The sequence below is a fragment of the Garra rufa genome, chromosome 24, assembly GCF_049309525.1.
Source record: "Garra rufa chromosome 24, GarRuf1.0, whole genome shotgun sequence".
Classification (NCBI taxonomy): Eukaryota; Metazoa; Chordata; class Actinopteri; order Cypriniformes; family Cyprinidae; genus Garra; species Garra rufa.
The window spans coordinates 21,865,066-21,886,461 of NC_133384.1; the positions used below are offsets into that span (position 1 = coordinate 21,865,066).

Consider the following 21,396-nt stretch of genomic DNA (forward strand, 5'->3'; position numbering starts at 1 on the left):
GATGTTTATATGCATCCAATTTAATGCATTAAAAATCTAAAAGTAACTCCTGGAGAATACTGTACTTTGCAGAATATTCCTTTGCTTATGTCCAGACTAAGTTCATGTTACACAAGGCAGACTCTTATCAATGTGGTTGGTCAAATCATAAGTGTGTGAAGATTATAAAAACTTAAGTGTTTGAAATTTGATCTTTGTATAGTGACACAGGAACATTTTAGAGAATGCAATGCCAACTCCAGTTTAGGAAATACAATAAGAGCCATCATTAAGAGTTTCACAGTGCAAGTCAGGTACATAGCTGTCATTTTCACATTGGTCCAAATGCTTACTGCTGAATTTATATAGTGCACAGAAAACACAGTCAAGTGTAAGTTTCCAAAAACACGACCAAAATAATATAGCAAATACCAAATTGATCAGTGCATTGATAAGAAGAGAATCCAGGTGCGAAGCAGGAACTCCTCTTAAAACTTACTGCTTTGTCTCAACTTGATTTTTGGCTGTCTGTTTTCTGTGTCTTCTCAACCTGGAAAGAAAAAGGTAAACGGTAACAGAAGCAAAAGGGTCTATTCTACAAATTCTAGGAAGATCTTCATGTTAAATATACATTACCAGTCTTATTAAGATTTTTTATGTTTTTTTTAAAGCTTACCAAGCCTGCATTTGTTTGATCCAAAGTACAGCAAAACAGTCCAATTTTAAAGTATCTTTACCATCTTTCTATTTGGATATATTTTAAAATATAATTTATTCTTGATATTGAGTTTTTAGCATCATTACTCCAGTCACATGATCCTTCAGAAATCATTCTAATATTCTGATTTGCTGCTCAAAAACATTTATTATTATTGTGTTGAAAACAGCCGAGTAGATTTTTTTCCATGTTTCTTTGATGAATAAAAAGTTCAAAGGAACAGCACTTTTTCTAAGATAGAAATCTTTTTTTCAACATAAATGTCTGTATCATCACTTTTGACCAATTTAAAGCATCCTTGCTAAATAAAGTTGTAATTTCTATAATTTACTTTCTAAAAAAAAATTATACTGACATGTGACACTTATGACTGTTAAAATATTACATTTCAAAATATATAAAAATAGAAACTATTATATACAAATGATTTCACAAACATTAAAGTCTTGCCAACCTCAAACTTCTAAAAAGCACTGTGTTTGCGAAGGTTTTTTATCCGCAACGTGTCATAGTAATTTACTCAAAGGCAAAAAAACCCTTTTCATTTAAACCTTTCATTTGGAGTCAATCTGCTCAAGACTTTGGCACTGTATTCGGTCTTGGAAGAGGACAAAAGTAGTACAACACTGTGCCAAGTATCAGATTTCTCCTTACTTTGTCTTTGGATGACGATTTCCCTCTAAGCAGCTCCTCCAAAACAACTCGTCCTTCTGAACCCCATGAAAATATGTAGTGTTTTGTGGTCTATAAAAAAAAAAAATGTCATTTGTATTACTCATCATCAATACAATGACATCTTTTGTAAAACATTAAAACATGCTCATACGATTTTAAGTGCTATTCCTGTGGGGCAGGGAGTAGTCTATTATTCACTTTATATGACTGAGCTTATCCATGGAAAAATTCTTAAAATATCCCTTCACTTTCTAGTTTTTGCACTTATGGACGGCCACACAGGAAAAAAAGAGGAAGGAACAATGACTATCTGAACACACAATTCACAGACTGAATTTCCTCCAGACCAAGCGCTGTTGATATCCCAGGACACGAGTACAGTAGTTGATTCCACATTATTTAAAAGTTACTGTAGTCTGTACTGGATGGCTTGCTGAGAAACAGCAACAGACTCTGTCCATCAGAACAGAAAGAACTGAAAACTTGCCCTGGCAACGGAGGCAGCATGCTGTGGGTAGAACATGGAGGCACTCAGAGCCATCAGCCCAGTGGGGAACATCAGCCTCTTGACTCTGCTGCCTATCGGGACAAAATGCAACAAAGAGAACAAAAATAGTTTTTAATAATAACTAGCGCTGTCAAAATTAGATGAATTTTTCCAGTTAAAAGTAGTGCGTTTAGTCAGTGGGCCGACATATAACGCCATTGCGTTTACGGGTGTCCTGGGTTCGAGTCCCAACTTGGGGACCTTTCCCGATCCCGCCCCCCTCTCTCTCCCACATAGCCTGTCTGCTATCACAACAAAAGGCAAAAAACACCAAAAATAAATCTTAAAAAAAAAAAAAAAGTAGTGCGTTTAATTAGTCGCTGAATGTCTTTACGACCACATCAAATGGGAGACTTTTTAGATGTGCACTCCACTTCGCTGTAGCCTGTATTATTTCTTTTTAAAGAGCGAAGCAGCGACAGCTCTTAAAGTAATATTAGTAAAAAAAAACAAATAACCAAGCTGTTTTGAAGTCTGTTAATCAAAGAAACAAAATGAAAATCAATAACTTTTAATGCTTAAGGGATTCATCCTTATTTTATTTAGTGTTTAGTGATAACTTTATTCAATTTCTGTATATTTCCAACTTGCTAAAGAGCACAGGTAAATAACGGGTTTATGTGAAGATTGTGGAAGTTCACTTAAATGTGACCCTGGACCACAAAACCAGTCATAAGGGTCAATTATTTGAAATTGAGATTTATGCATCATCCAAAATTGAATAAATAAGCTTTCAATTGATGTATGTTTGTTTGTAAGATTGGACAATATTTGGCCGAGATACAAATATTTGAAAATCTGGAATCTGAGGGTGCAAGAAAAAATCTAAATATTGAGAAAATCAGCTTTAAGGGTGTTTTTATGTGAACACTCAAAACTAGACTAGATCCAAAAAGCAACAGTCTGAACACGAAGAGGTCTGAGACATCATTACTGTTTCAGTGAACCAAAAAAGGATCGGCCAAAAATCGGCTTTAAGGGTGTTTTCACACGGCCATATTTGGCCCATATGTGAACACTCAAAACTAGACTAGATTCAAAAAGCAACAGTCTGAACACGAAGAGGTCCGAGACACCAATCCTGCTTCAGTGAACCAAAAAAGGATCGGAGTCCTCTTTCACGAACAGCAACAGTGTGAACATAAGAAAACTGGGTTCCTTTTCACTTGGTCCACCTCTTGGTCCACTTAAAGGTGTCTGTGTTTGGTTCTTTTTAGGGTGTTTTCACACTTGAGTCCTCTTTAAAAGAACCAAACTCAGATCCATTTTTTGTCCAGTAATGTCCAGCAGTAATGGTGTCTCAGACCTCTTTGTGTTCAGACTGTTGCTTTTTGGATCTAGTCCAGTTCAGTGTTGATGAATGACATTATGGCCTCCAAAATTGGTTTGGATACCTTTGTAATATTTTGTTTCAATTATTTTCCTGGATTATGCACACAATCCTGGTTTCTGCAGGATTTTTAAGCTCAAATGTAAAACTTTTTAAGACCTGCACAGTATCAATTGTTATATTTATGGTTTAATAGTTGGTTTAATATGAATTATTATATTAAACCAAAATAAGGCCCAATTAAAAAGGCAAATTCATTCTTTGCCAGCAGGTGGCACTTTTTTCATAACAATAACATTTTCCCAGGTAACGGCAGTAAACAAAGCAGCACAGTACCTGACTTTGAAACGTGCAGCGCTCATATTTAAAATTTTTATAATCCCATTAGCTATATGGCTAATTTTGTCTTTTTGTCCCCATTTTACTTTTTATGGCCTTAAATTTGATACAATTAAATGTAAGACTTTTTATGGACATTTAAAAGGCATTATTGACATTGAGATATTGACTGGACAAATATAATAACATAAAACATTTTCAGATACATTATAGGTATCCTTAAAAGCAGTATTTCGCTGCTCGCTAGTTTTGATTAGAAATTGGGTTATGTTATAAAAACCTGGGAACCTTGTCCTAGAGACGTCAGTAATACAGTAGTACTTGTATTGATACCCTTTGGGGAAATTCTTTAATTCTATACTGGTATCAGTGACATTCCACTTCAGTCATTAAAAAATTCTTTAACAAATATTAAAAATATGCTTTTTTTTATGTTGTTTCTACATTAATTTGAAGATTGAATGTGAAATTATTGCAATATAAAAGTATATTTAAAAACTTTAATGTTAGGTGGGATTAATTGCGATTAACCACGATTAATTTCAGAAAAAAATGTGCTACTGATTACTTAATTTTTTTAATCGATTAACAGCACTAATAATAACACAAAACAGATTTTAGAATAATATAATAATACCTTTTGCTAAAAAAAGTCCCAGAATTCCAGAGAATCCTATAATACCCACACTGGTGTAGAACTCAGATGGAGGGTCGTTCAAAAACACATACATATCTGAAAAAAAGAAAAGAAATGGAGTGGTGTTTTGTATACACACTGAAATGTTTTTAGAAAAAAACAAAACAAAACAACAACATATTAAAAAGATTAAAATACATACAAAAATACAATTTTGATATATACAGTCAAACCACAATGTATTCAGACACCTTCAACATTTCTCACATTAACACAGTTTATTAACTATAGTTTAGTAAACGGTAATAAAATATCACAAGAACTCAGAGTTAAACTGTCAGAACAAATTGATCTTGATAATGATCAACCAAAAATTCAGACAACTGTTAGTATGACAATATTTACACAACTATCAATACTTTGTTGACCAATTACCAAGCAATGCTTAACTTTGTTCAGTCTGTAGTGTAAAAATTGCACAATAAATGCATTACCAATTAATGAAAAAGCCATTAAACAAAACATGGTCAGGCAAAAGTGTCTGAATAACTTTTGGTCCCAATTCTTTTAGCAATTTTACTTGTAGTCCACTGTCTGAAGAATTTTTGAGTCACAGTTTACTTTATTTTGCTGTCCTCACTTACATAAATGAACTATAGTGTCCGGTAAAAAATATCAAGAATTATATCTGGTGTCTGAAAATTTTTTGGTTTGACTGTATAAATAAGTAAAATAAATGATAAAAACACATTATAAATAATTATAACTGTTATATACTGATTATAAACAAAGCAAATAAAAAACAGATAAATACATTAAATAAATTAGAATGTACAAATATCATTAAAATAAACAAATAAAAATACATATAACACTATAAAAACGTATCTTTCATTAAATTATTAATATTTATTTTTGACATTATAATTTAAGTCTTTATGCTTTCTAAATGTAATATTTTCATAATTATTTGTGGGATCAAAGATTAAAACCCCTGTTAAAGAGGAGTATGTGTTTGTGTCCATACCTTTTACGATACTTTGGGTGGTATCCACACCAGGCTCAAGTGTCTTGTAGTAAGACTATGATTGAAAGAGAGAAACATTAAGGTATAGGAGATATTACAGATGAATTCAGTAATATTTTACCACAATCATAAATTATAAGCATAATAATTGTGAAGTGGCTAGAAATTAAAGGAACACTCCACTTTTTTTAGAAATAGGCTAATTCTCCAACTCCCCCCCCCCCCCCCCCCGAGTTAATAAGTTGAGTTTTACCGTTTTGAAATCCATTTAGCCGTTCTCCTGTTCTGGCGATATCACTTTTAGCATAGCTTAGCATAGATCATTGAATCCTATTAGACCAGTAGCATCGCGTTCAAAAATTCCCAACGAGTTTCGATATTTGTCCTATTTAAAACTTGACTCTTCTGTAGTTACACACCGGAATGGAAGTGTAGTTCCTAATCTTATCAGTCTAGAAAATCGCAGCTTTACATTTTCCGCCGGTATTAGTACACGATATAACTACAGAAGAGTCAAGTTTGAAATAGGACAAATATCGTTTTTAATATAACGTGATGCTATTGGTCTAATAGGATTCAATGATCTATGCTAAGCTATGCTAAAAGTGATATCGCCAGAACAGGAGAACAGCTGAATGGATTTCAAAATGGTAAAACTCAACTTATTAACTCGGGGGGAGTCGGAGAATGAGCCCATTTCCAAAAAAAGTGGAGTGTTCCTTTAACAACATAACTTGCCTCTGCTTTCTCCATGGCAAACTGTGTCTTTTCCTGAAGGTGGATAAGAATCACAAAAAAATAATGAAAACTACAAACTAAGTGTAATGATAATGTATAATGTATAAAATATAGAGAAGATATACATGTATTGTGAATATCATTATGTGTCTGTGTTAAGTAAACTAAATGTGTCTGTAAAATTGAAGATTTGTGACCCTGGACCACAAAACCAGTCTTAAGTAGCACAAGTGTATTTGTAGCAAACTAGCAATAGCCAAAAATACATTGTATTGATAATTTTTTTTTTTTATGCCAAAAATCATTAGGACATTAAGTATCATGTTCCATGAAGATATTTCCTACCATAAACATATCAAAACTTGATTTTTTATTAGTAATATGCATTGCTAAGAACTTCATTTGAACAATTTTAAAGGTGATTTTCTCAATATTTTGATCTTCTTGCACCTTCAAATTACAGATATTCAAATAGTTGTATCTTGTCCTATCCTTACAACCCATTCATCAAGAATGAACAGCGCTCTTTCCACCTTCAATACCATGACTGAAGTGGCCTTGAGAAAGGCACTGAACCCCCAGTTGCTCCCCGGGCGCTGGAGCAATGGCTGCCCACTGCTCCGGTGTGTGTTCACAGTGTGTGTGTGTGTGTGTGTGTGTGTGTGTGTGTGTGTGTGTGTGTGTTTGTTCACTTCTCACTGCTGTGTGTGTGCACTTGGATGGGTTAAATGCAGAGGACCAATTTCGAGTATGGGTCACCATACTTGACAATACGTCACGACTTTTTCACTTTTTTTCAGCTTTCATACACATAAATAAAAAAAAAATATTTACCTTTATGTTTACTTTTGCGGTCCAGGGTCACATTTCTTTTTGAATCACTTTTACTGAGCACTCTTAGCAAAACAGCATACCTGACACCATGAAACATAAGGTTCCACTGTCTTCCTCAGAGATGCTACACCCTGCTCAACATGACCGACCTCTGGGTTCTTGTACCTCAGCTGGGGCTCAGGTGTGTCATAGAGTGAAAGCTAAAAAAAAAAAAAAAATACAGCGTTACTGTAAAAACCCAACATCATTCCAATAACCTTCTCGTTCTACCTCACACCATCCCAAAACACCATGCACAGGAAGTACCTCATCTGTCATAAGGGTGGTGTTATTTTCTTTGGCCTCGCTTGCAGCAAAAACTGTGGCAGACATCAGACCAAGGGCTCCAGGCACCGCCACAGGCAGCACCACCTTAACAAGGCAGGGCAGAGAAAACAAACATGAAACAAGGCATATCCTTAGAAACAAAGCCAATGATATATTCATGTATTATGTACAAGTACTGGACAAACGAAATTACCAAACAGCATTAAAAGAGAGCAGAAACAAACACCAAAGCTTATGAGTTGCACTAAAACATCAGTTTCAAATCATTCAAGATGAGGCACATCACTCTCAGAAGAGAATTTTACGAGACAACGACAATATTATAAAATCATGAATCAAAATAAAACTATTTATAACATTTATAAATGACTATTTATAAGTCGGTTAAATATAAAAATACAAAAACACTACCTGGTCAATAAGCTCCAGTTAGCTTAGCTACATCACTGCTGCTCTATGCGCTATAGATGTGCAACCTCAAGATAAACGCTTTACTGCATAAACTTAGCTTTCGTATTATACATAATACAAGCGTACTTCCATTAATTGAATTCATGTAATGAAAAACGTATTTTTCCTTTTACCTTAGCTATTTTCCCAAGATTTGGCATTTTTCTTCTTGAGAACAGCGCTCTGCTACGGCAAGTCTGTGAGGACAAACTTCTCAGCAACGTGTAAATATTTCAAAACGTTTCTGTATAAGATGAATAATCAATTACACATTATTTTAGTTGTTTGTCTAAGCCTATTACCTGGACCGTATATTACTAATAAGATGGCATCTTCTATACACTAACGTTACTAGTTAAACGTTTTTAAACAGTAAGATTTTTGATGTTTTTTTTTAAAGTCTCTTCTGCTCACCAAAACGAAACAAAATACAGCAAAAGCAGTAATATTGTAAACTACTTTTAATATTTAAAATAACTGCTTTCTATTTAAATATATTTTAAAATTTAATTTATTCATGTGCTCAAAGCTACATTTTCTGCATCATTACTCTAGTTTTCAGTGTCACATCAGAAATCATTATTTTTTTTAGTATTATTATCATTATCAATATTTAAACAATCGAATACCTTTGTTTCAGAATTCTTTGATGAATAGAAAGATCCGATCAGCATTTATCTGAAATTAAAAGCTTCTGTAACATTATACACTACTATTCAAAAGCTTGGAGTCAGTATAATATTTTGGGGGAAAGAAATTATAGAAGTTAATAGTTTTATTTAGCAAGGATGCTTTAAATTAATCAATAGTGATGATAAAGACATTTATAATGTTACAGAAGATTTTTATTTCAGATAAATGCTGTTCTTCTGACATTTCTATTTATCAAAGAAACCTTTAAAAAATCTAATCAGCTGCTTTCAACATAAAAATGATAATAAATGTTTTTAAACAGCAAATCAGAATATTAAAATGATTTCTGAAAGATCATGTGACTGGAGTAACGACGTCGAAAATTCAGCTTTGAAATCACAAGTATAAATTACATTTTAAAATATATTAAAATATAAACAGTGATTTTAAATAGTAAAAATATTTCACAATTTTACTGTTTTTGCTGTACTTTGGATCAAATAACTGCAGAAGAGATTTGTTTAAAAAACATTAAAAATGTTACTACTCAAAAATCTTTGATTCGTAGTGTATACGTTAACTATGACTTGAATAATGTTATTTGAAACTAAAACTAAATAACTAAATTAAATAGCGCTAATCTAAAATAAAATATAAATAGATAAAACACTTAGAAGTGAAAGCATTATATTTAATAACTATTTTAACATTTTTTGATGTCAAAAAATAAATCACAGTAATAGATAATAAAAAATTACAAAGGCACTTTCTAAATATTAAGAAATAGCTACTAATAGTATACAGAGAATATTAAAATAACACTGGAACAATGCAGCTCACACCTTTTACTAGAATTATATGCATTTTCAGGAATAACACATCAACACAGTTTTTTTAACCTCATTTTATTTCAAAATGTTACTGATTTATTTACACTTAAAGGCATAATTTGTCTGATGCTTAAAAATAAATATTTTTTACTAATTGGAAAAGGCACTTCAAAGAACGTTTAACAGCTTAATCATAAATGATTACAAATAGCCTATGCATGTCCTGATATACAAGATTTAAGTAATTAAATGTATAATTAAATATTTCCTCCAGTGTTTAATGAAAAATAGAGACCAAACAAATAAACTACCACTTAATAAGTAACTGGTGGTGGTACAATCTCAACATCTTTTGGAGTGAGTTGAGAATGAAGAACAATTCCAAACTTTTCTCTCAAGACCTCTGTGATTTCTTCATCTGAAAGATCAGTGGTTTTTGCAGCTTGTTGTCCCTCAACTTTGGACAAACTAGTTATAATCAGTCTGCGGCCCATGATTGTGATTCTTCCAGTGGGCAGTAAGAGTGAACACAGAGACTTGCAGAAGAAAATCGAGCTAGCAGAACTCTGATGGTAATCACACATGGCTCTAAAGTCGTCTCTTTCACGTGGCTCCAGGGTAAACTTGTACAGTTCCGTCCAAGTTTCTTCACCACTCCCTGATACTTCAGTCTCAGATTTCATTTCCATGAAAATTAAGTTTCCCTGAGATCTGAGGCGATACGCTCCGTGGCTCTGGACTTGAGGACTGTCTGTCTCAAGAGAGAGAGGGAGCTGGAATCCGGATCCGAACCCCACATCACAGAGCCACCCGTGTCCATCCAGCTTCACCATCATGATGAAGTGGTCAAACGGAGGTCCGTAAGCACCGGTGAACCGATTCCTGACCTGTGCGGAGAGAATAGTCACGTCGAAGCCCATCTGAGAAAGAAGCCATGAGAAGAGCCCATTATTCTCATAGCAGAATCCTCCACGGCGCTCGACGACGATTTTTTCATATAAATGCGGCAATTCAAGCTTCACCCTTTGTCCGATATGAATAGAGAGATTCTCAAAGGGAACTGTCATTAAGTGATTCAGGTGAACGTATCGCAACGTCTCCAAAGTCGGAGGACATGGACCCGAACAGCCGATACGTGCCAAATACTTCTGAACATCCATAGCTTTGAAAAGACCGCTGGTATATAGTTAGGCTAAGAAAACTAACACAAATTCAAGCGAACACATCTACCGCATGCACCTTCAGACGACCTTTAAGCAAGTTTTCACTTTCATAGGCTGTAAACGCTGACATTACTTTCTCGGAAGTCCAAATTGTGCTCATGAAAATTCATAAGGACATTAAACTTTGTCATCAACCATTTCTTATCGGTTTGCTATGTTTGTAGAAGACGATTAAAAGTATTTTTAAAAATATACTAAACGTAAAAAAGTTTAGATTTTACACTAATTTAGACGTGAACGGAACAGTTTCGTTTATAAGTGTTGCCAGATATCACCAGAGAAAGCCACTCAGTTAAGTGGAGACACTGCAGGCAAAAAAAAAAAAAACGCAGTTTTTTCATGCACCTGTCAAGTTTGAGATTTTGGGCTTTTTGGTTTTTCATAAAGTGTTTCTTTAGACTAGTGGAAAGAAAGCATCCAAAAAACACTGTTAAGTGCTTCTTTTACAGCACTTTATCTATTTGTGTCAATAGATTTAAATTACAATGCATATTTTTAAAGGCCGTTTTCTCAAAACCAGTTTTTACTCCTACACAGAGCCATAAATCTCCACTTCAGTAGTATACAACCAAACTTTACATTTTAATTCCTGTCTATATCCTGAAGGTTTTTACAGAGGGATTTGTTCATATATAATTTGCTTGATTTTATACATTTCTAAAAACTGTCAAAAATAAAGTGTTTTCTGTCTGTTCAAATTATGTCATGACGAAATGAGATACCCAAAATTCCCTCTGTAAAAAACTTTTGACTCTAATATGTAAAAAAAAAAAAAAAATTAAACAAGAATTTTGAAACTGACTTCATCCAGTGTTTAGATTTGTGTACTAGAAATGTATGCATATTAGCGCATATTTAATTAAATAATGCCTCATTTGCATATTTGAACCTAACATTTTTTAAAACTTGTAATACAAAAAATGTTTGCAATTATCCAAGTAATCAATCAACTGGGTAAGTAAGGTGATAACTAATAGTTACTTTTTTTTACCCTATTCACCTGTGTCTCACCTTAAAGCAACCAAAATAAGTAATTAGAAATATTAGATAATACAACATTAATTAATGGAGTCTAAACGTTTCAAAATAATATCTTTTTAGTATTTTTTTTTTCAAATGTTAACGTTTTAATTAACATTAATGGTTTTAACATTAATTTAACATTTAATGTAACATTAATTCATAGAGTACATAGATTAGCGCATCACTGGATGAGTAGCAATAGCAAACCCGTTTTTTTTTCTTTAAATAATCAACTATCCACTTTGGTATTTATAAGTGTAAAACAAGCGACTTAAAATCAACGGACATGGCAACAGATACTCTAGTCGACGCCCTCATTGCTGGCATCGGCCAATCAGATCTCGGAGTTCGTTTTGGTTTCTATGGGGTGCTTACAAACAACTCGTTGCTATGAAAAACACAGATGCAAGTCGCTGCTGTCTTATAAGATGACAAAATAGTATATATTATAATATACTTATATAGTATACATTTTAAATTTTATATATAAACGTACAATATACGTTTATATTAAGCTATATTTAGCTATAAAGAAGGATCTGTATTTAAAATAACCTTTAAAAAGGTAGGTTCGTCTGTTTGTTTAGATTAAATGCTATTTTGTTCTTGAACACAGTAACACAATTTTCTAGTCTGTAGCTGGTACTTGGTGTGGAAAAGTTGCTGACTGATATTCTGACTGTCTAATGTCCTTTTTGTGCTCTTTGGGTTTACCTTCTTTCTGTCATATCCTAAAACACAACCTAAAGAGATGCCTCCTCCTGAGACAATGTACTGCGCCCAGCAGATCAACATCCCTCCAGAACTGCCTGATATTTTAAAGCAGTTCACGAAAGCTGCAATCAAGACACAGCCACATGATGTGCTGCAATGGGCAGCTGAGTAAGTATATTATGATAATGCATAAGATTAGCATTATATATGTGACCCGGGACCACAAAACCAAAATAAGGGTTATTTTTTGAAATTGAGATCTGAGATCATTTGAAAGCTGAATAAGCTTAAAAATAAGCATTCCATTGGTGTATGATTTGTTAGGATAGGACAATATTTAGCTGAGATACAACTATTTGAAAATCTGGAATCCGAGGGAGCAAAAAAAAAAAGCATAATAATTTGCAAATATTACGTTTTGATATATTTACGATAGAAGATTACAAAATAACTTCATGGAACATGATCTTTACTTAAAATCCTAATGATTTTTTGGCATAAAAGAAAATTTGATAACTTTGGCCCATACAATGTATTTTTGGCTATTGCTACAAATATAATGTATGCTTTATAAAACAATGATAATATAATATAGTATGACAAATGACAACCATAAATCTGCTTCTCCTTCAGCTATTTTTCAGCATTATCAAAAGGCCAGCACTTACCAGTCAAGGAGAGGTTGGAAATGCCAGTGGCAACTCAGAAAACAGACACAGGACTTACACCAGGTCTTCTAAAGAGCCTTCATCAGCACGTGTGTGATCCACTGCATTTCTTTTGAATGTTTTATACATAGTACAGCAGATATTTCTGAATATTGATTACATTTTTCTCGCCTGTAGTTCGCACCTACAGAAATCATTACAAAAGAGGAGCTTCTTCAGAGGTGGAAAGGCCTGCCCTTGCCTATTGAACAGCTTGACACAATTCTTGCTCTTGGGAACTTCAAAGAAGATATCAGCTGGATGCAGTTTTTTGCTTTAGGATGCAGTGCTTTGGGTGGGGTGAGTGGATATAAATATCTACAGTGCCTTGCGAAAGTATTCCCACCCCTTTATTTTTTCATGTTTTGTAATGTTGCTCCCTTATGCTAAACTGTTTTAAATGACTTTTTTCCCCACATCAATCTACACTCCATACACTATAATGACAAAGCTAAAACAGAATTGTCACAACTTCATAAATTTATTAAAACTAAAAAAACTGAAATAAGTACATTGCATAAGTATTCATACCTTTAACTCAGTACTTAGCTGAAGCAACTTCAAGTCTTTTTGGGTATGATGCAACAAGATTTGCACATCAACATCTGGCAATTATCTGCCATTCTTCGCCTCACCTCTTCACCTCTCAAGCTCTGTCAGCTTGGATGTGTCTGGCAGACATTTTCAGGTTTCTCCAGAAATGTTTGATTGGGTTCAAGCCTAGGCTATGTCTGGGCCACTCAAGGACATTCACAGAGTTGTCTATAAGCCACAGTCTGAGGTTTTGAATGTACTGGACTGGGTTTTCATTAAGACTATCTCACTATTTTGGTACACTGAGCTTTTCTTCTACTCTGACGTGTCCCTCAATCCTTGCCGCTAAAAAACAGCCCAACAGCATGTGGCTGCTACCAGTAAACTTTACTTTTGGGACGGTAATCTGCAGGTGATACGCAGTGCTTAGTTTTCTTTAAACATGATGCTTGGAATTGAGGTTCATCAGACCAGAGAATCTTGTTTCTCACAGTCCTTTAGATGCTTTTTGTAAAGTGTGTTTTCATGTGTCTTCACTGAGGAGAAAATCATAAAGCCCAGATTGGTGGAGAGTTGCAGTGATGTTTGTCCTTCTGTAAGTTTCTCCCATCTGCATATATGATCTTGGAGCTCAGCTAGAATGACCATCAGGTTCTTGGTGCTCTAGCCAAGGCCCTTCTCCATCGGTTGCTCAGTTTGGCCAGGAGGCCAGCTCCAGGAAGAGTCTTGTTTGTTTCAAACTTCTTCCATTATGGGTAATGGAGACTACATACTTCTGTAAACCTTGTGTGGAAAATTAAGAATTTGTTGGAAATATACTCAACCCTCAGGCCATCCAAGATGTACATAAATTTGTTTCTTCATCAGAGTCAAGAGAAATTTTGCATTACGTCACTTGCTCACCAAAAGATACTCTGCATTGAATGGGTGCCGTCAGAGTCCAAATAGCTGATTTGGAATGGTAATTCTGTGGGACTCATTAGAGCATCTAAACCATATTTCTGGCCAAAATATGAGCCCATACACCATAATGACAGAGTTACGAAATCAACAGTTTGAAGTTAAAATGCCTTAATGTTGAATTTGCATATTTCAAACATGCAGCTTTTCGCTGCATAAGACATTAACTGATGAACTTGAGCCGTGTGGATTATGTCTTACATTTTTATCAGCTGTTCTCATTCTGATGGAACCCATTCACTATAGTGGATCCATTGGTGAGCAAGTGATTTAATACTAAACTGATCCACTTATATTCTAATAAAGAAAAAAACTACATCTACATCTACATCTTAGATGGCCAGAAGATAATATTTTCATATTTCTATTAGATTTTTGTGATTGTTTGACCGTGGCTTCATTTGAGACGTTATAAATATAATTCTACTAACTGGCTCTAGATGGCAGTGTTGTATTTTACATGATTTCAAAGGTTTTCAAGCAGATGAACAAGAACTAAAGATTCACAAAGACTGATACACACAATAATAGGGATTATTCATTCAAAGTTTCTGTAAAGTGTATGTTTTTGAAAGAACGTCTACTGGACTGTTTCCACAGACCATCACAAGTGCTTTGAAACATGCGTGTGAAATACTCACAGAGGACCATGAGAGTGGTGCAGCCCAGATTCCTTTCGACACATTTCAGAGTCTGTACACATACTTGGCCCATCTGGATGGAGAAATTCCTAAAGAACAGATCGACGGCTTCTTGCATAGTTTAGAGGAGAATGCGTGAGTACACCCACACACCCACAAAAGCACTCAGTTAAAATACAATAACATTTGAAGTATACTAAATCTTCAGTGGTTAATTTTTTACATACTACCCTCAAAAACAAGGTAAAACAAAATAGCATGATCAAAAGATGTGAAACACTCAATCATTCTGACAGCATGTAGTTTGAGACAAAATGGCAATAAGAGGCTTTATTAAATGAATTAGACACATTTTCTAGGGTGACAATTTCTTTTCTGTTTTACTTTTGTTGCCAAAGAGGTCTTTTAGGAGGACAAGTGATAAGGAATAAAATTAATTGCTTTGACATTGTTGCCTGAGGCACCTTCAAGTCTTTTTTGTTAAAATTTACACCTGTGAAATTACAAAGCATTCTGTTCTTTTTCAGAACCGAAAAACTGTTCTATATTCAAAACTACTTCAACAAATAACTTAAGGGGAACATAATATGTCTTAAAACGTCACATAATGCAATAAGGTTATGTAGTTTTCCGATTGCGTATTACAAGCCATAAATCTGAACCACCGGCTTTACTTGTCTTTAAGACAATTCAATCTATAACTGCAGAAACAATACTATTAATGGACATTGCATTATAAAGAATTGTGTCCTGTGGGTATTTTATTACCTTTTGATTTTCATACTGTACGTTACCAGTATACCAACACCAATTGTCTTTATTAGTTGCATTCAAAGAAACGTGATTTCATCCCTTGTATTCTATGTTAGCTAAATGTTTTTAAGACATTTTCAACTCAGTTCAAAAGCATTTTGAAAAAGGAATTTATGAATAAGATTTGCATAAATCATATGTGACCCTGGACCACAAAAACCAGTCTTAAGTAGCACGGGTATATTTGTAGCAATAGCCCAAAATCCATTGTATGGGTCAAAATGATCCATTTTTCTTTTATGCCAAAAATCATTAGCATATTAAGTAAAGATCATGTTCCATGAAGATGTTTTGTAAATTTTCTACCATAAATATATAAAAACTTGATTTTTGATTAGTAATGTGCATTGCTAAGAACGTCATCTGGACAACTTGTAAGGCGATTTTCTCAGTATTTAGATTTTTTGCACCCTCAGATTCCAGGTTTTCAAATAGTTGTATCTCAGCCAAATATTGTCCTATTTTAGCAAACAATATATCAATACTCAGCTTTCAGATGACGTAAGAATCTCAATTTCGACAAATTTACACTTATGACTGGTTTTGTGGTCCATGGTCACATATTACCATGACCAGCAGTTCATCTTCATAGTTAAAGGGATAGTTCACCCAAAAATGAAAATTCTGCCATTAATTACTTACTCTCATGTCGTTTAAAACCCGTAAGACCTTCGTTAATCAAGAAACACAAATTAAGATATTTTTTGATGAAATCCAAGAGTTTTTTACTACCTTTTTGGGCCTTGAATGTGTGCCAGTTGCGTTGACATCTATGCAAGATCAGAAGGCTCTAAGATTTCTTCAAAAATATCTAAATTTGTGTTTCTTGATGAACGGTCTAACAGGTTTGGAACGACATGAGGGTGAGTAATTAATGACAGAGTTTTCATTTTTGGGTGAACTATCCTTTTAATTTACTAGTCAAAAACATGATTTCATGTTATATCAATGTCTTTGTAATTATTATTTTTTAAGTACAAATATTAATTTAGTCTAATTAATTGCCATTCAGACAATACATCAGAAGGTGCTTTGTACTTACCAGTTCTGCTCGGAAAGACATTGAATATGTTTCTTCATAGGTTTTTAACACTTTTAAAGGCTGAAATTGAAAAAGACTAATTGACCCTTCTGTAACTGAAGTTATTTAAATTATGAACTAGAAAAAGGGACAAAATGGAAATGGGCTGTCACAGTAGTCAACTGTACTTGATAGAGCCTGTAAGTATTAAAGAAGTTCACTTCCAAAACAAAAATTTACAGATAATTTACTCACCCCCTTGTCATCCAAGATGTTCATGTCTTTCTTTCTTTAGCTGTAAAGAAATTATGTTTTTTGAGAAAAACATTTTTTACAGCCTTTTGAAGCTGCATTTAAACTGCATTTTGGATGTTCAAACTCGCAGAAACCATATAAGTCCACTATATGGAGATAATTCCTGAAATGTTTTCCTCAAAAATAAAATTTCTTATTGACTGAAGAAAAAAAGACATAATAATAATAATAATAATAAATGTTTTTGAGCAGCAAAATTTTACAATATTAAAATGATTTCTGAAAGATCTGGAGTAATGATGCTAAAATTTAGCTTTGAAATCGCAGAAATTAATTACATTTTAAAATATATTAAAATAGAAAACAACTATTTTAAATAGTGAAAATATTTAATATTTTTACTGTTTTTGCTGTACTTTGTATCAAATAAATGCAGGCTTGGTACGCAGACGAGACTATAAAAAACATTAAAAACTATGAAAAAACTATATCAAAAACTTATGTAAAACTTATATATATATATAAAGAATGTGTCAGATTTACTTTTAACTTTCCTTATATGGAAAAAAAGTCAAAATATCATCTTTTGTGTTTAACAGAAGAAACAAAGTAACAGTAACTGATGAAATAATTTTTTTGGGGGGTGCACTGTCCCTTTAAGTCTTAAAAAACTAATGTTAATGTGACAACAGGAAAACAGATAAGTCTTTTTCTGCTGCTTTGCATGTCTGAATGTGTTTACCAGTCTCTGATACCACTAAAGCCAACTGAACTTCACCACAGTGTGCCATTTTTAACTCTTAACAAACACAGAAGCAAATATTTGCTTGTGTGTACATGAAGAAGCTCAGATCTTCCAGGTGATAAAACAATTTGAAAAAAAAAAATCTCCAATACAAAAGAATTCTTGCAAGCTGATTCTTGCCACTGGTCTTGATTACAATCTCATACTAACATCTACCAATGTTCATAAAAACAGGACACAAGAGCAGTCCGTTCCATTACTGTGAATACACAGATGTTTGAATAGCATTTTAGTCAGTCAATATCACAGACCCAGAAGAAAGAAGAAAGAAATGTCATGTGTTTTAGATGACATGACACGCCCAAAGAAAAGTAAAGTAAAAAAGAATTGAAAAGAGGATGTTAATAAACAATTAAAAGCAAGAACAGTTGTTTCAGCAAATCCGGTCGGGTGAACTTGGATGCAGCAATCTCCTGTTATGATGAAAAAAACAAAAACAGATGACGTTTATTTAACTGAAAACTTTGTTTTTCCTGTTTTCAGAGAATGCCAAGGAGGAATGGTGCAACCTTCAAATTTTACAAGCCTCCGTAGTGCTGAGAAGTAGAGTCAAATCCAGTACAAATGGTCCTCAGGGGGTGATATCTTACAACAAGCTTGAAAACTATTGATCCTATAGTTCCTAGTTGTTGTGTCTTGTGTTGGCCCTCTTTATCCTGTATATTGTGAAGTGGTTATTGAATCTAAATAAATCTTTCATTCTCAAATCTAGGTATATATGTTGCGAAAGTGAAAGAAAAACAAAACAAGGCCACTGGAACAATAGGTACTTATTTGAGCATAACTTTCAATTTGAATTACAGTTTACAGATGTCCTATCGACACTATAGGTTGGGGTTTTCAAAACCATATTACCTCACTTACCATTGTGGTTTTCAAGCACAGAAACTGTATTGTGTATGTACCTCAAGGCTCATACACTCACACATTATGTTTTTATATTTAAACAATGACATACACGGTGTTGTGATTTTTAATTTTTTTGCATGTTTGTCACACTTTAATGTTTCAGATCATCACACAAATTTAAATATGATCTATCAGTCTGGAATGTTGTACCGCACAGTTTCCTTGTGTTTTAGAGAAGCAGTGGCACAGCAACAGCCAGCAGTCGCCCAGTTTGTCTGATTAATTGCCTTTTTGAGGATGGAAAGAGGCTGTGTACTAATTTGGAACTAAAAGGAGCTACTCAACCTTCACAGACCTGTTAATGAAGGCTATTCTCAACATCTTTTCTCAAATGAACTGATTGACCCATCAGCAATCAAGCTAATTTTAGATTAACAGCCCCTTCTGAATGATGAAACCGTTCCAGCAGCGAGATGTTCGCTTTTTAGCATGCGTAACAATCTCAAACTGTTTTAGAAACCGGCTCAAAAATCATTGTTTGATACAGATATTATCTCACCGGGACAGTCAAAGGTTTAGTTCACCTTCGGAAACCAAATTAAGGTGCCAAGAGCATTCTGACCCTGCAGACAGCAAAATTTTCTTTACACACAAAAAGTATTCTTGTAGCTTCACCGCTGATGTCACATGGACTATTTTAATGATGTCCTTACTATTTTTCTGGGCCAGTTGCGTTGCTGTCTATGCAAGGACAGAAAGCTCTTGGATTGCATCAAAAATAACTTAATTTGTGTTCTGAAGACAAACAAAGCTCCTAACAGGTTTGGAACGACATCAGGGTGGCTAATGAATGCCAGAATTGTCCTTTTTGGGTGAGCTGACCCTGTAATATCAAAGCTTGCTGGCCAAGGATCTATTCAGGTGCTTTGGATGATTTACATAAGATTTCAGATGAACTTCACGCAGCATGAAGTTCTCCCTTCTTGATCGGCTCCTGAGGATTTATTAACCTAAGCAGGCCAAAGTGCTGAGCTAATGTAATTGTCTAAGCTGAAGTAGCCAAGGAGCAGCATGGCATCTATAATTTCTAAGAGAGATGACAGATTGGTTATAAAAGCACTTAGAGTTGAGGTCAATATTTTTACAGTTTTACAAAAATATTCTGTTTTAATTTTACAACCAAACACCACAAACCCTAAACCCGCAAAATGGTTTTAAAAAAAGAGGATTAAAATAGCATTATAGCTCAAATAATAAACTAATTTTAACAGAAGAATGATTGTACAGTTGAGGTCAAACATTTACATACACCAAAATAAGAGGGATCATACAAAATGCATGTTGAATAAGATATTGCTCATAAAAGGCATTTACATAGTCCACATTAGAAAATAATAGTTGAATTTATCAAAATGACCCCATTCAAAAGTTGACCCCATTGTTAAGTTGATTCTTAACAATGTTTTGTTACCACAGCTTCTTTTTTGTGTAGTGATAGTTGTTCATGAGTCCATTGTTTGTCCTGAACAGTTAAACTGTGTGCTGTTCTTCAGAAAAATCCTTCAGGTCCCACAAATTCTTTGGTTTTTCAGCATTTTTATGTATTTGAACCCTTTCCAAAATGACTGTATGATTTTTAGATCCGTCTTCTCACACTGAGGACAACTGAGGGACTCGTATGCAACTATTACAAAAGGTCAAAACATTAACTGATGCTTCAGGAGGAAACACGATGCATTAAGAGCCAGGGGTGAAAACTTTTGAACAGAATTAACACATGTACACTTTTCTTATTTTGTCATATATCATATTTTTTCCATTTAGTACTGCCCTTCAGAAGCTACAGAAGATACTTAAATGTTTCCCAGAAGACAAAATTTACATTGACCTTCAAATTTCAAAAGTTTTCACTCCTTGGGTCTTAATGCATCGTGTTTACTTCTGGAGCATCAGTGAGTGTTTGAACCTTCTGTAATAGTTGCATATGAGTCCCTCAGTTGTCCTCACTGTGAATACAGTCATAGTTGGAAAGGGTTCAAATACAAAGCAATGCTGAAAACCAAAGAATTTGTGGGACCTAAAGGATTTTTCTGAAGAACAGCATGCAGTTTAACTGTTTAGAACAAACAAGGGGCTCATGAAGAACTATTACTGAGAAAAAAAAAAACAGCAGTGGATTATTCAGGTAACAACACAGTATTAAGAATCAAGTGTATGTAAACTTTTGAACGGGGTTGTTCTGATAAATTCAACTATTTTCTCTTGTGGACTATATGTAAACGTCTTTAATGTTAAATATCTTATTCAGGTCAGTACTAAATAAATGCATAAACATGACTTTTGTATGATCTCTCTGAAATAATTTACATTTTGCAGATTTATTTATGTAAACTTTTGACCTCAACTGCACAATCACGCTTCTGTTAAAATGTGTTTATTATTTGAGCTGTAATGCTATGTTAATCATCTTTTTCACAACCAATTTGGAGATTTACGGTTTGTGGTGTTTGGTTGTAAAATTGGAAGTTGTAGGACTAAATATATCTTAACAGAAAATTATAGCTGTGCATAGTATATAGTGAAATATACAAGATAGTATGGAGAGTGAAATTCAACGGGAAATGCCATTTTGTCACAGGCTGTAAAATGATAGCCACGCTTTGGCAGTTAGATAATGACTCATTTTTGGCAGCACCGTTTACTTGTTTATAAAACCAACAGTACTTCCTCTATAGCAGATGTGTAACGGTCGAACGCAAGTATACAAAAGAGTGTGGACTGTACTGC

At 34.0% G+C, this 21,396-nt stretch overlaps 3 protein-coding genes across 3 annotated transcripts; 1 reads left to right on the forward strand and 2 right to left on the reverse strand.

The window, feature by feature from the left end:
• Positions 1-56: 56 nt before the first annotated feature.
• On the reverse strand, positions 57-7,788 carry apoob (apolipoprotein O, b). Its single transcript, XM_073830731.1, has 9 exons — positions 7,736-7,788; positions 7,131-7,235; positions 6,905-7,024; positions 5,991-6,023; positions 5,253-5,307; positions 4,226-4,321; positions 1,860-1,951; positions 1,352-1,441; positions 57-529 (listed from the first exon to the last, which is right to left on the reverse strand). The coding sequence occupies exons 1-9, from the start codon at positions 7,760-7,762 to the stop codon at positions 488-490; spliced, it is 660 nt and encodes a 219-aa protein (XP_073686832.1). The 5' UTR covers positions 7,763-7,788; the 3' UTR covers positions 57-487.
• A 1,352-nt stretch (positions 7,789-9,140) lies between these two features.
• On the reverse strand, positions 9,141-10,539 carry LOC141300905 (arylamine N-acetyltransferase, pineal gland isozyme NAT-10-like). Its single transcript, XM_073831189.1, has one exon. The coding sequence runs from the start codon at positions 10,222-10,224 to the stop codon at positions 9,379-9,381; it is 846 nt and encodes a 281-aa protein (XP_073687290.1). The 5' UTR covers positions 10,225-10,539; the 3' UTR covers positions 9,141-9,378.
• A 1,522-nt stretch (positions 10,540-12,061) lies between these two features.
• On the forward strand, positions 12,062-18,460 carry ropn1l (rhophilin associated tail protein 1-like). The gene is made up of 5 exons (XM_073830284.1): positions 12,062-12,192; positions 12,658-12,781; positions 12,870-13,031; positions 14,826-15,001; positions 18,244-18,460. Exons 1-5 carry the CDS (start codon positions 12,062-12,064, stop codon positions 18,305-18,307), a joined length of 657 nt encoding a protein of 218 aa, XP_073686385.1. The 3' UTR covers positions 18,308-18,460.
• The last annotated feature ends 2,936 nt before the right edge of the window (positions 18,461-21,396 follow it).

Coding starts and splice junctions, on each gene's coding strand:
- LOC141300905 (XM_073831189.1), bottom strand. CDS start 10,224: ATGGATGTTCAGAAGTATTTGGCACGTATCGGCTGTTCGGGTCCATGT.
- ropn1l (XM_073830284.1), top strand. CDS start 12,062: ATGCCTCCTCCTGAGACAATGTACTGCGCCCAGCAGATCAACATCCCT. Junction 12,193..12,657: donor GTGCTGCAATGGGCAGCTGA/GTAAGTATATTA, acceptor CTTCTCCTTCAG/CTATTTTTCAGCATTATCAA. Junction 13,032..14,825: donor GATGCAGTGCTTTGGGTGGG/GTGAGTGGATAT, acceptor CTGTTTCCACAG/ACCATCACAAGTGCTTTGAA.
- apoob (XM_073830731.1), bottom strand. CDS start 7,762: ATGCCAAATCTTGGGAAAATAGCTAAG. Junction 5,308..5,990: donor TTGCCATGGAGAAAGCAGAG/GCAAGTTATGTT, acceptor TTTCAATCATAG/TCTTACTACAAGACACTTGA. Junction 530..1,351: donor AATCGTCATCCAAAGACAAA/GTAAGGAGAAAT, acceptor TTTTCTTTCCAG/GTTGAGAAGACACAGAAAAC.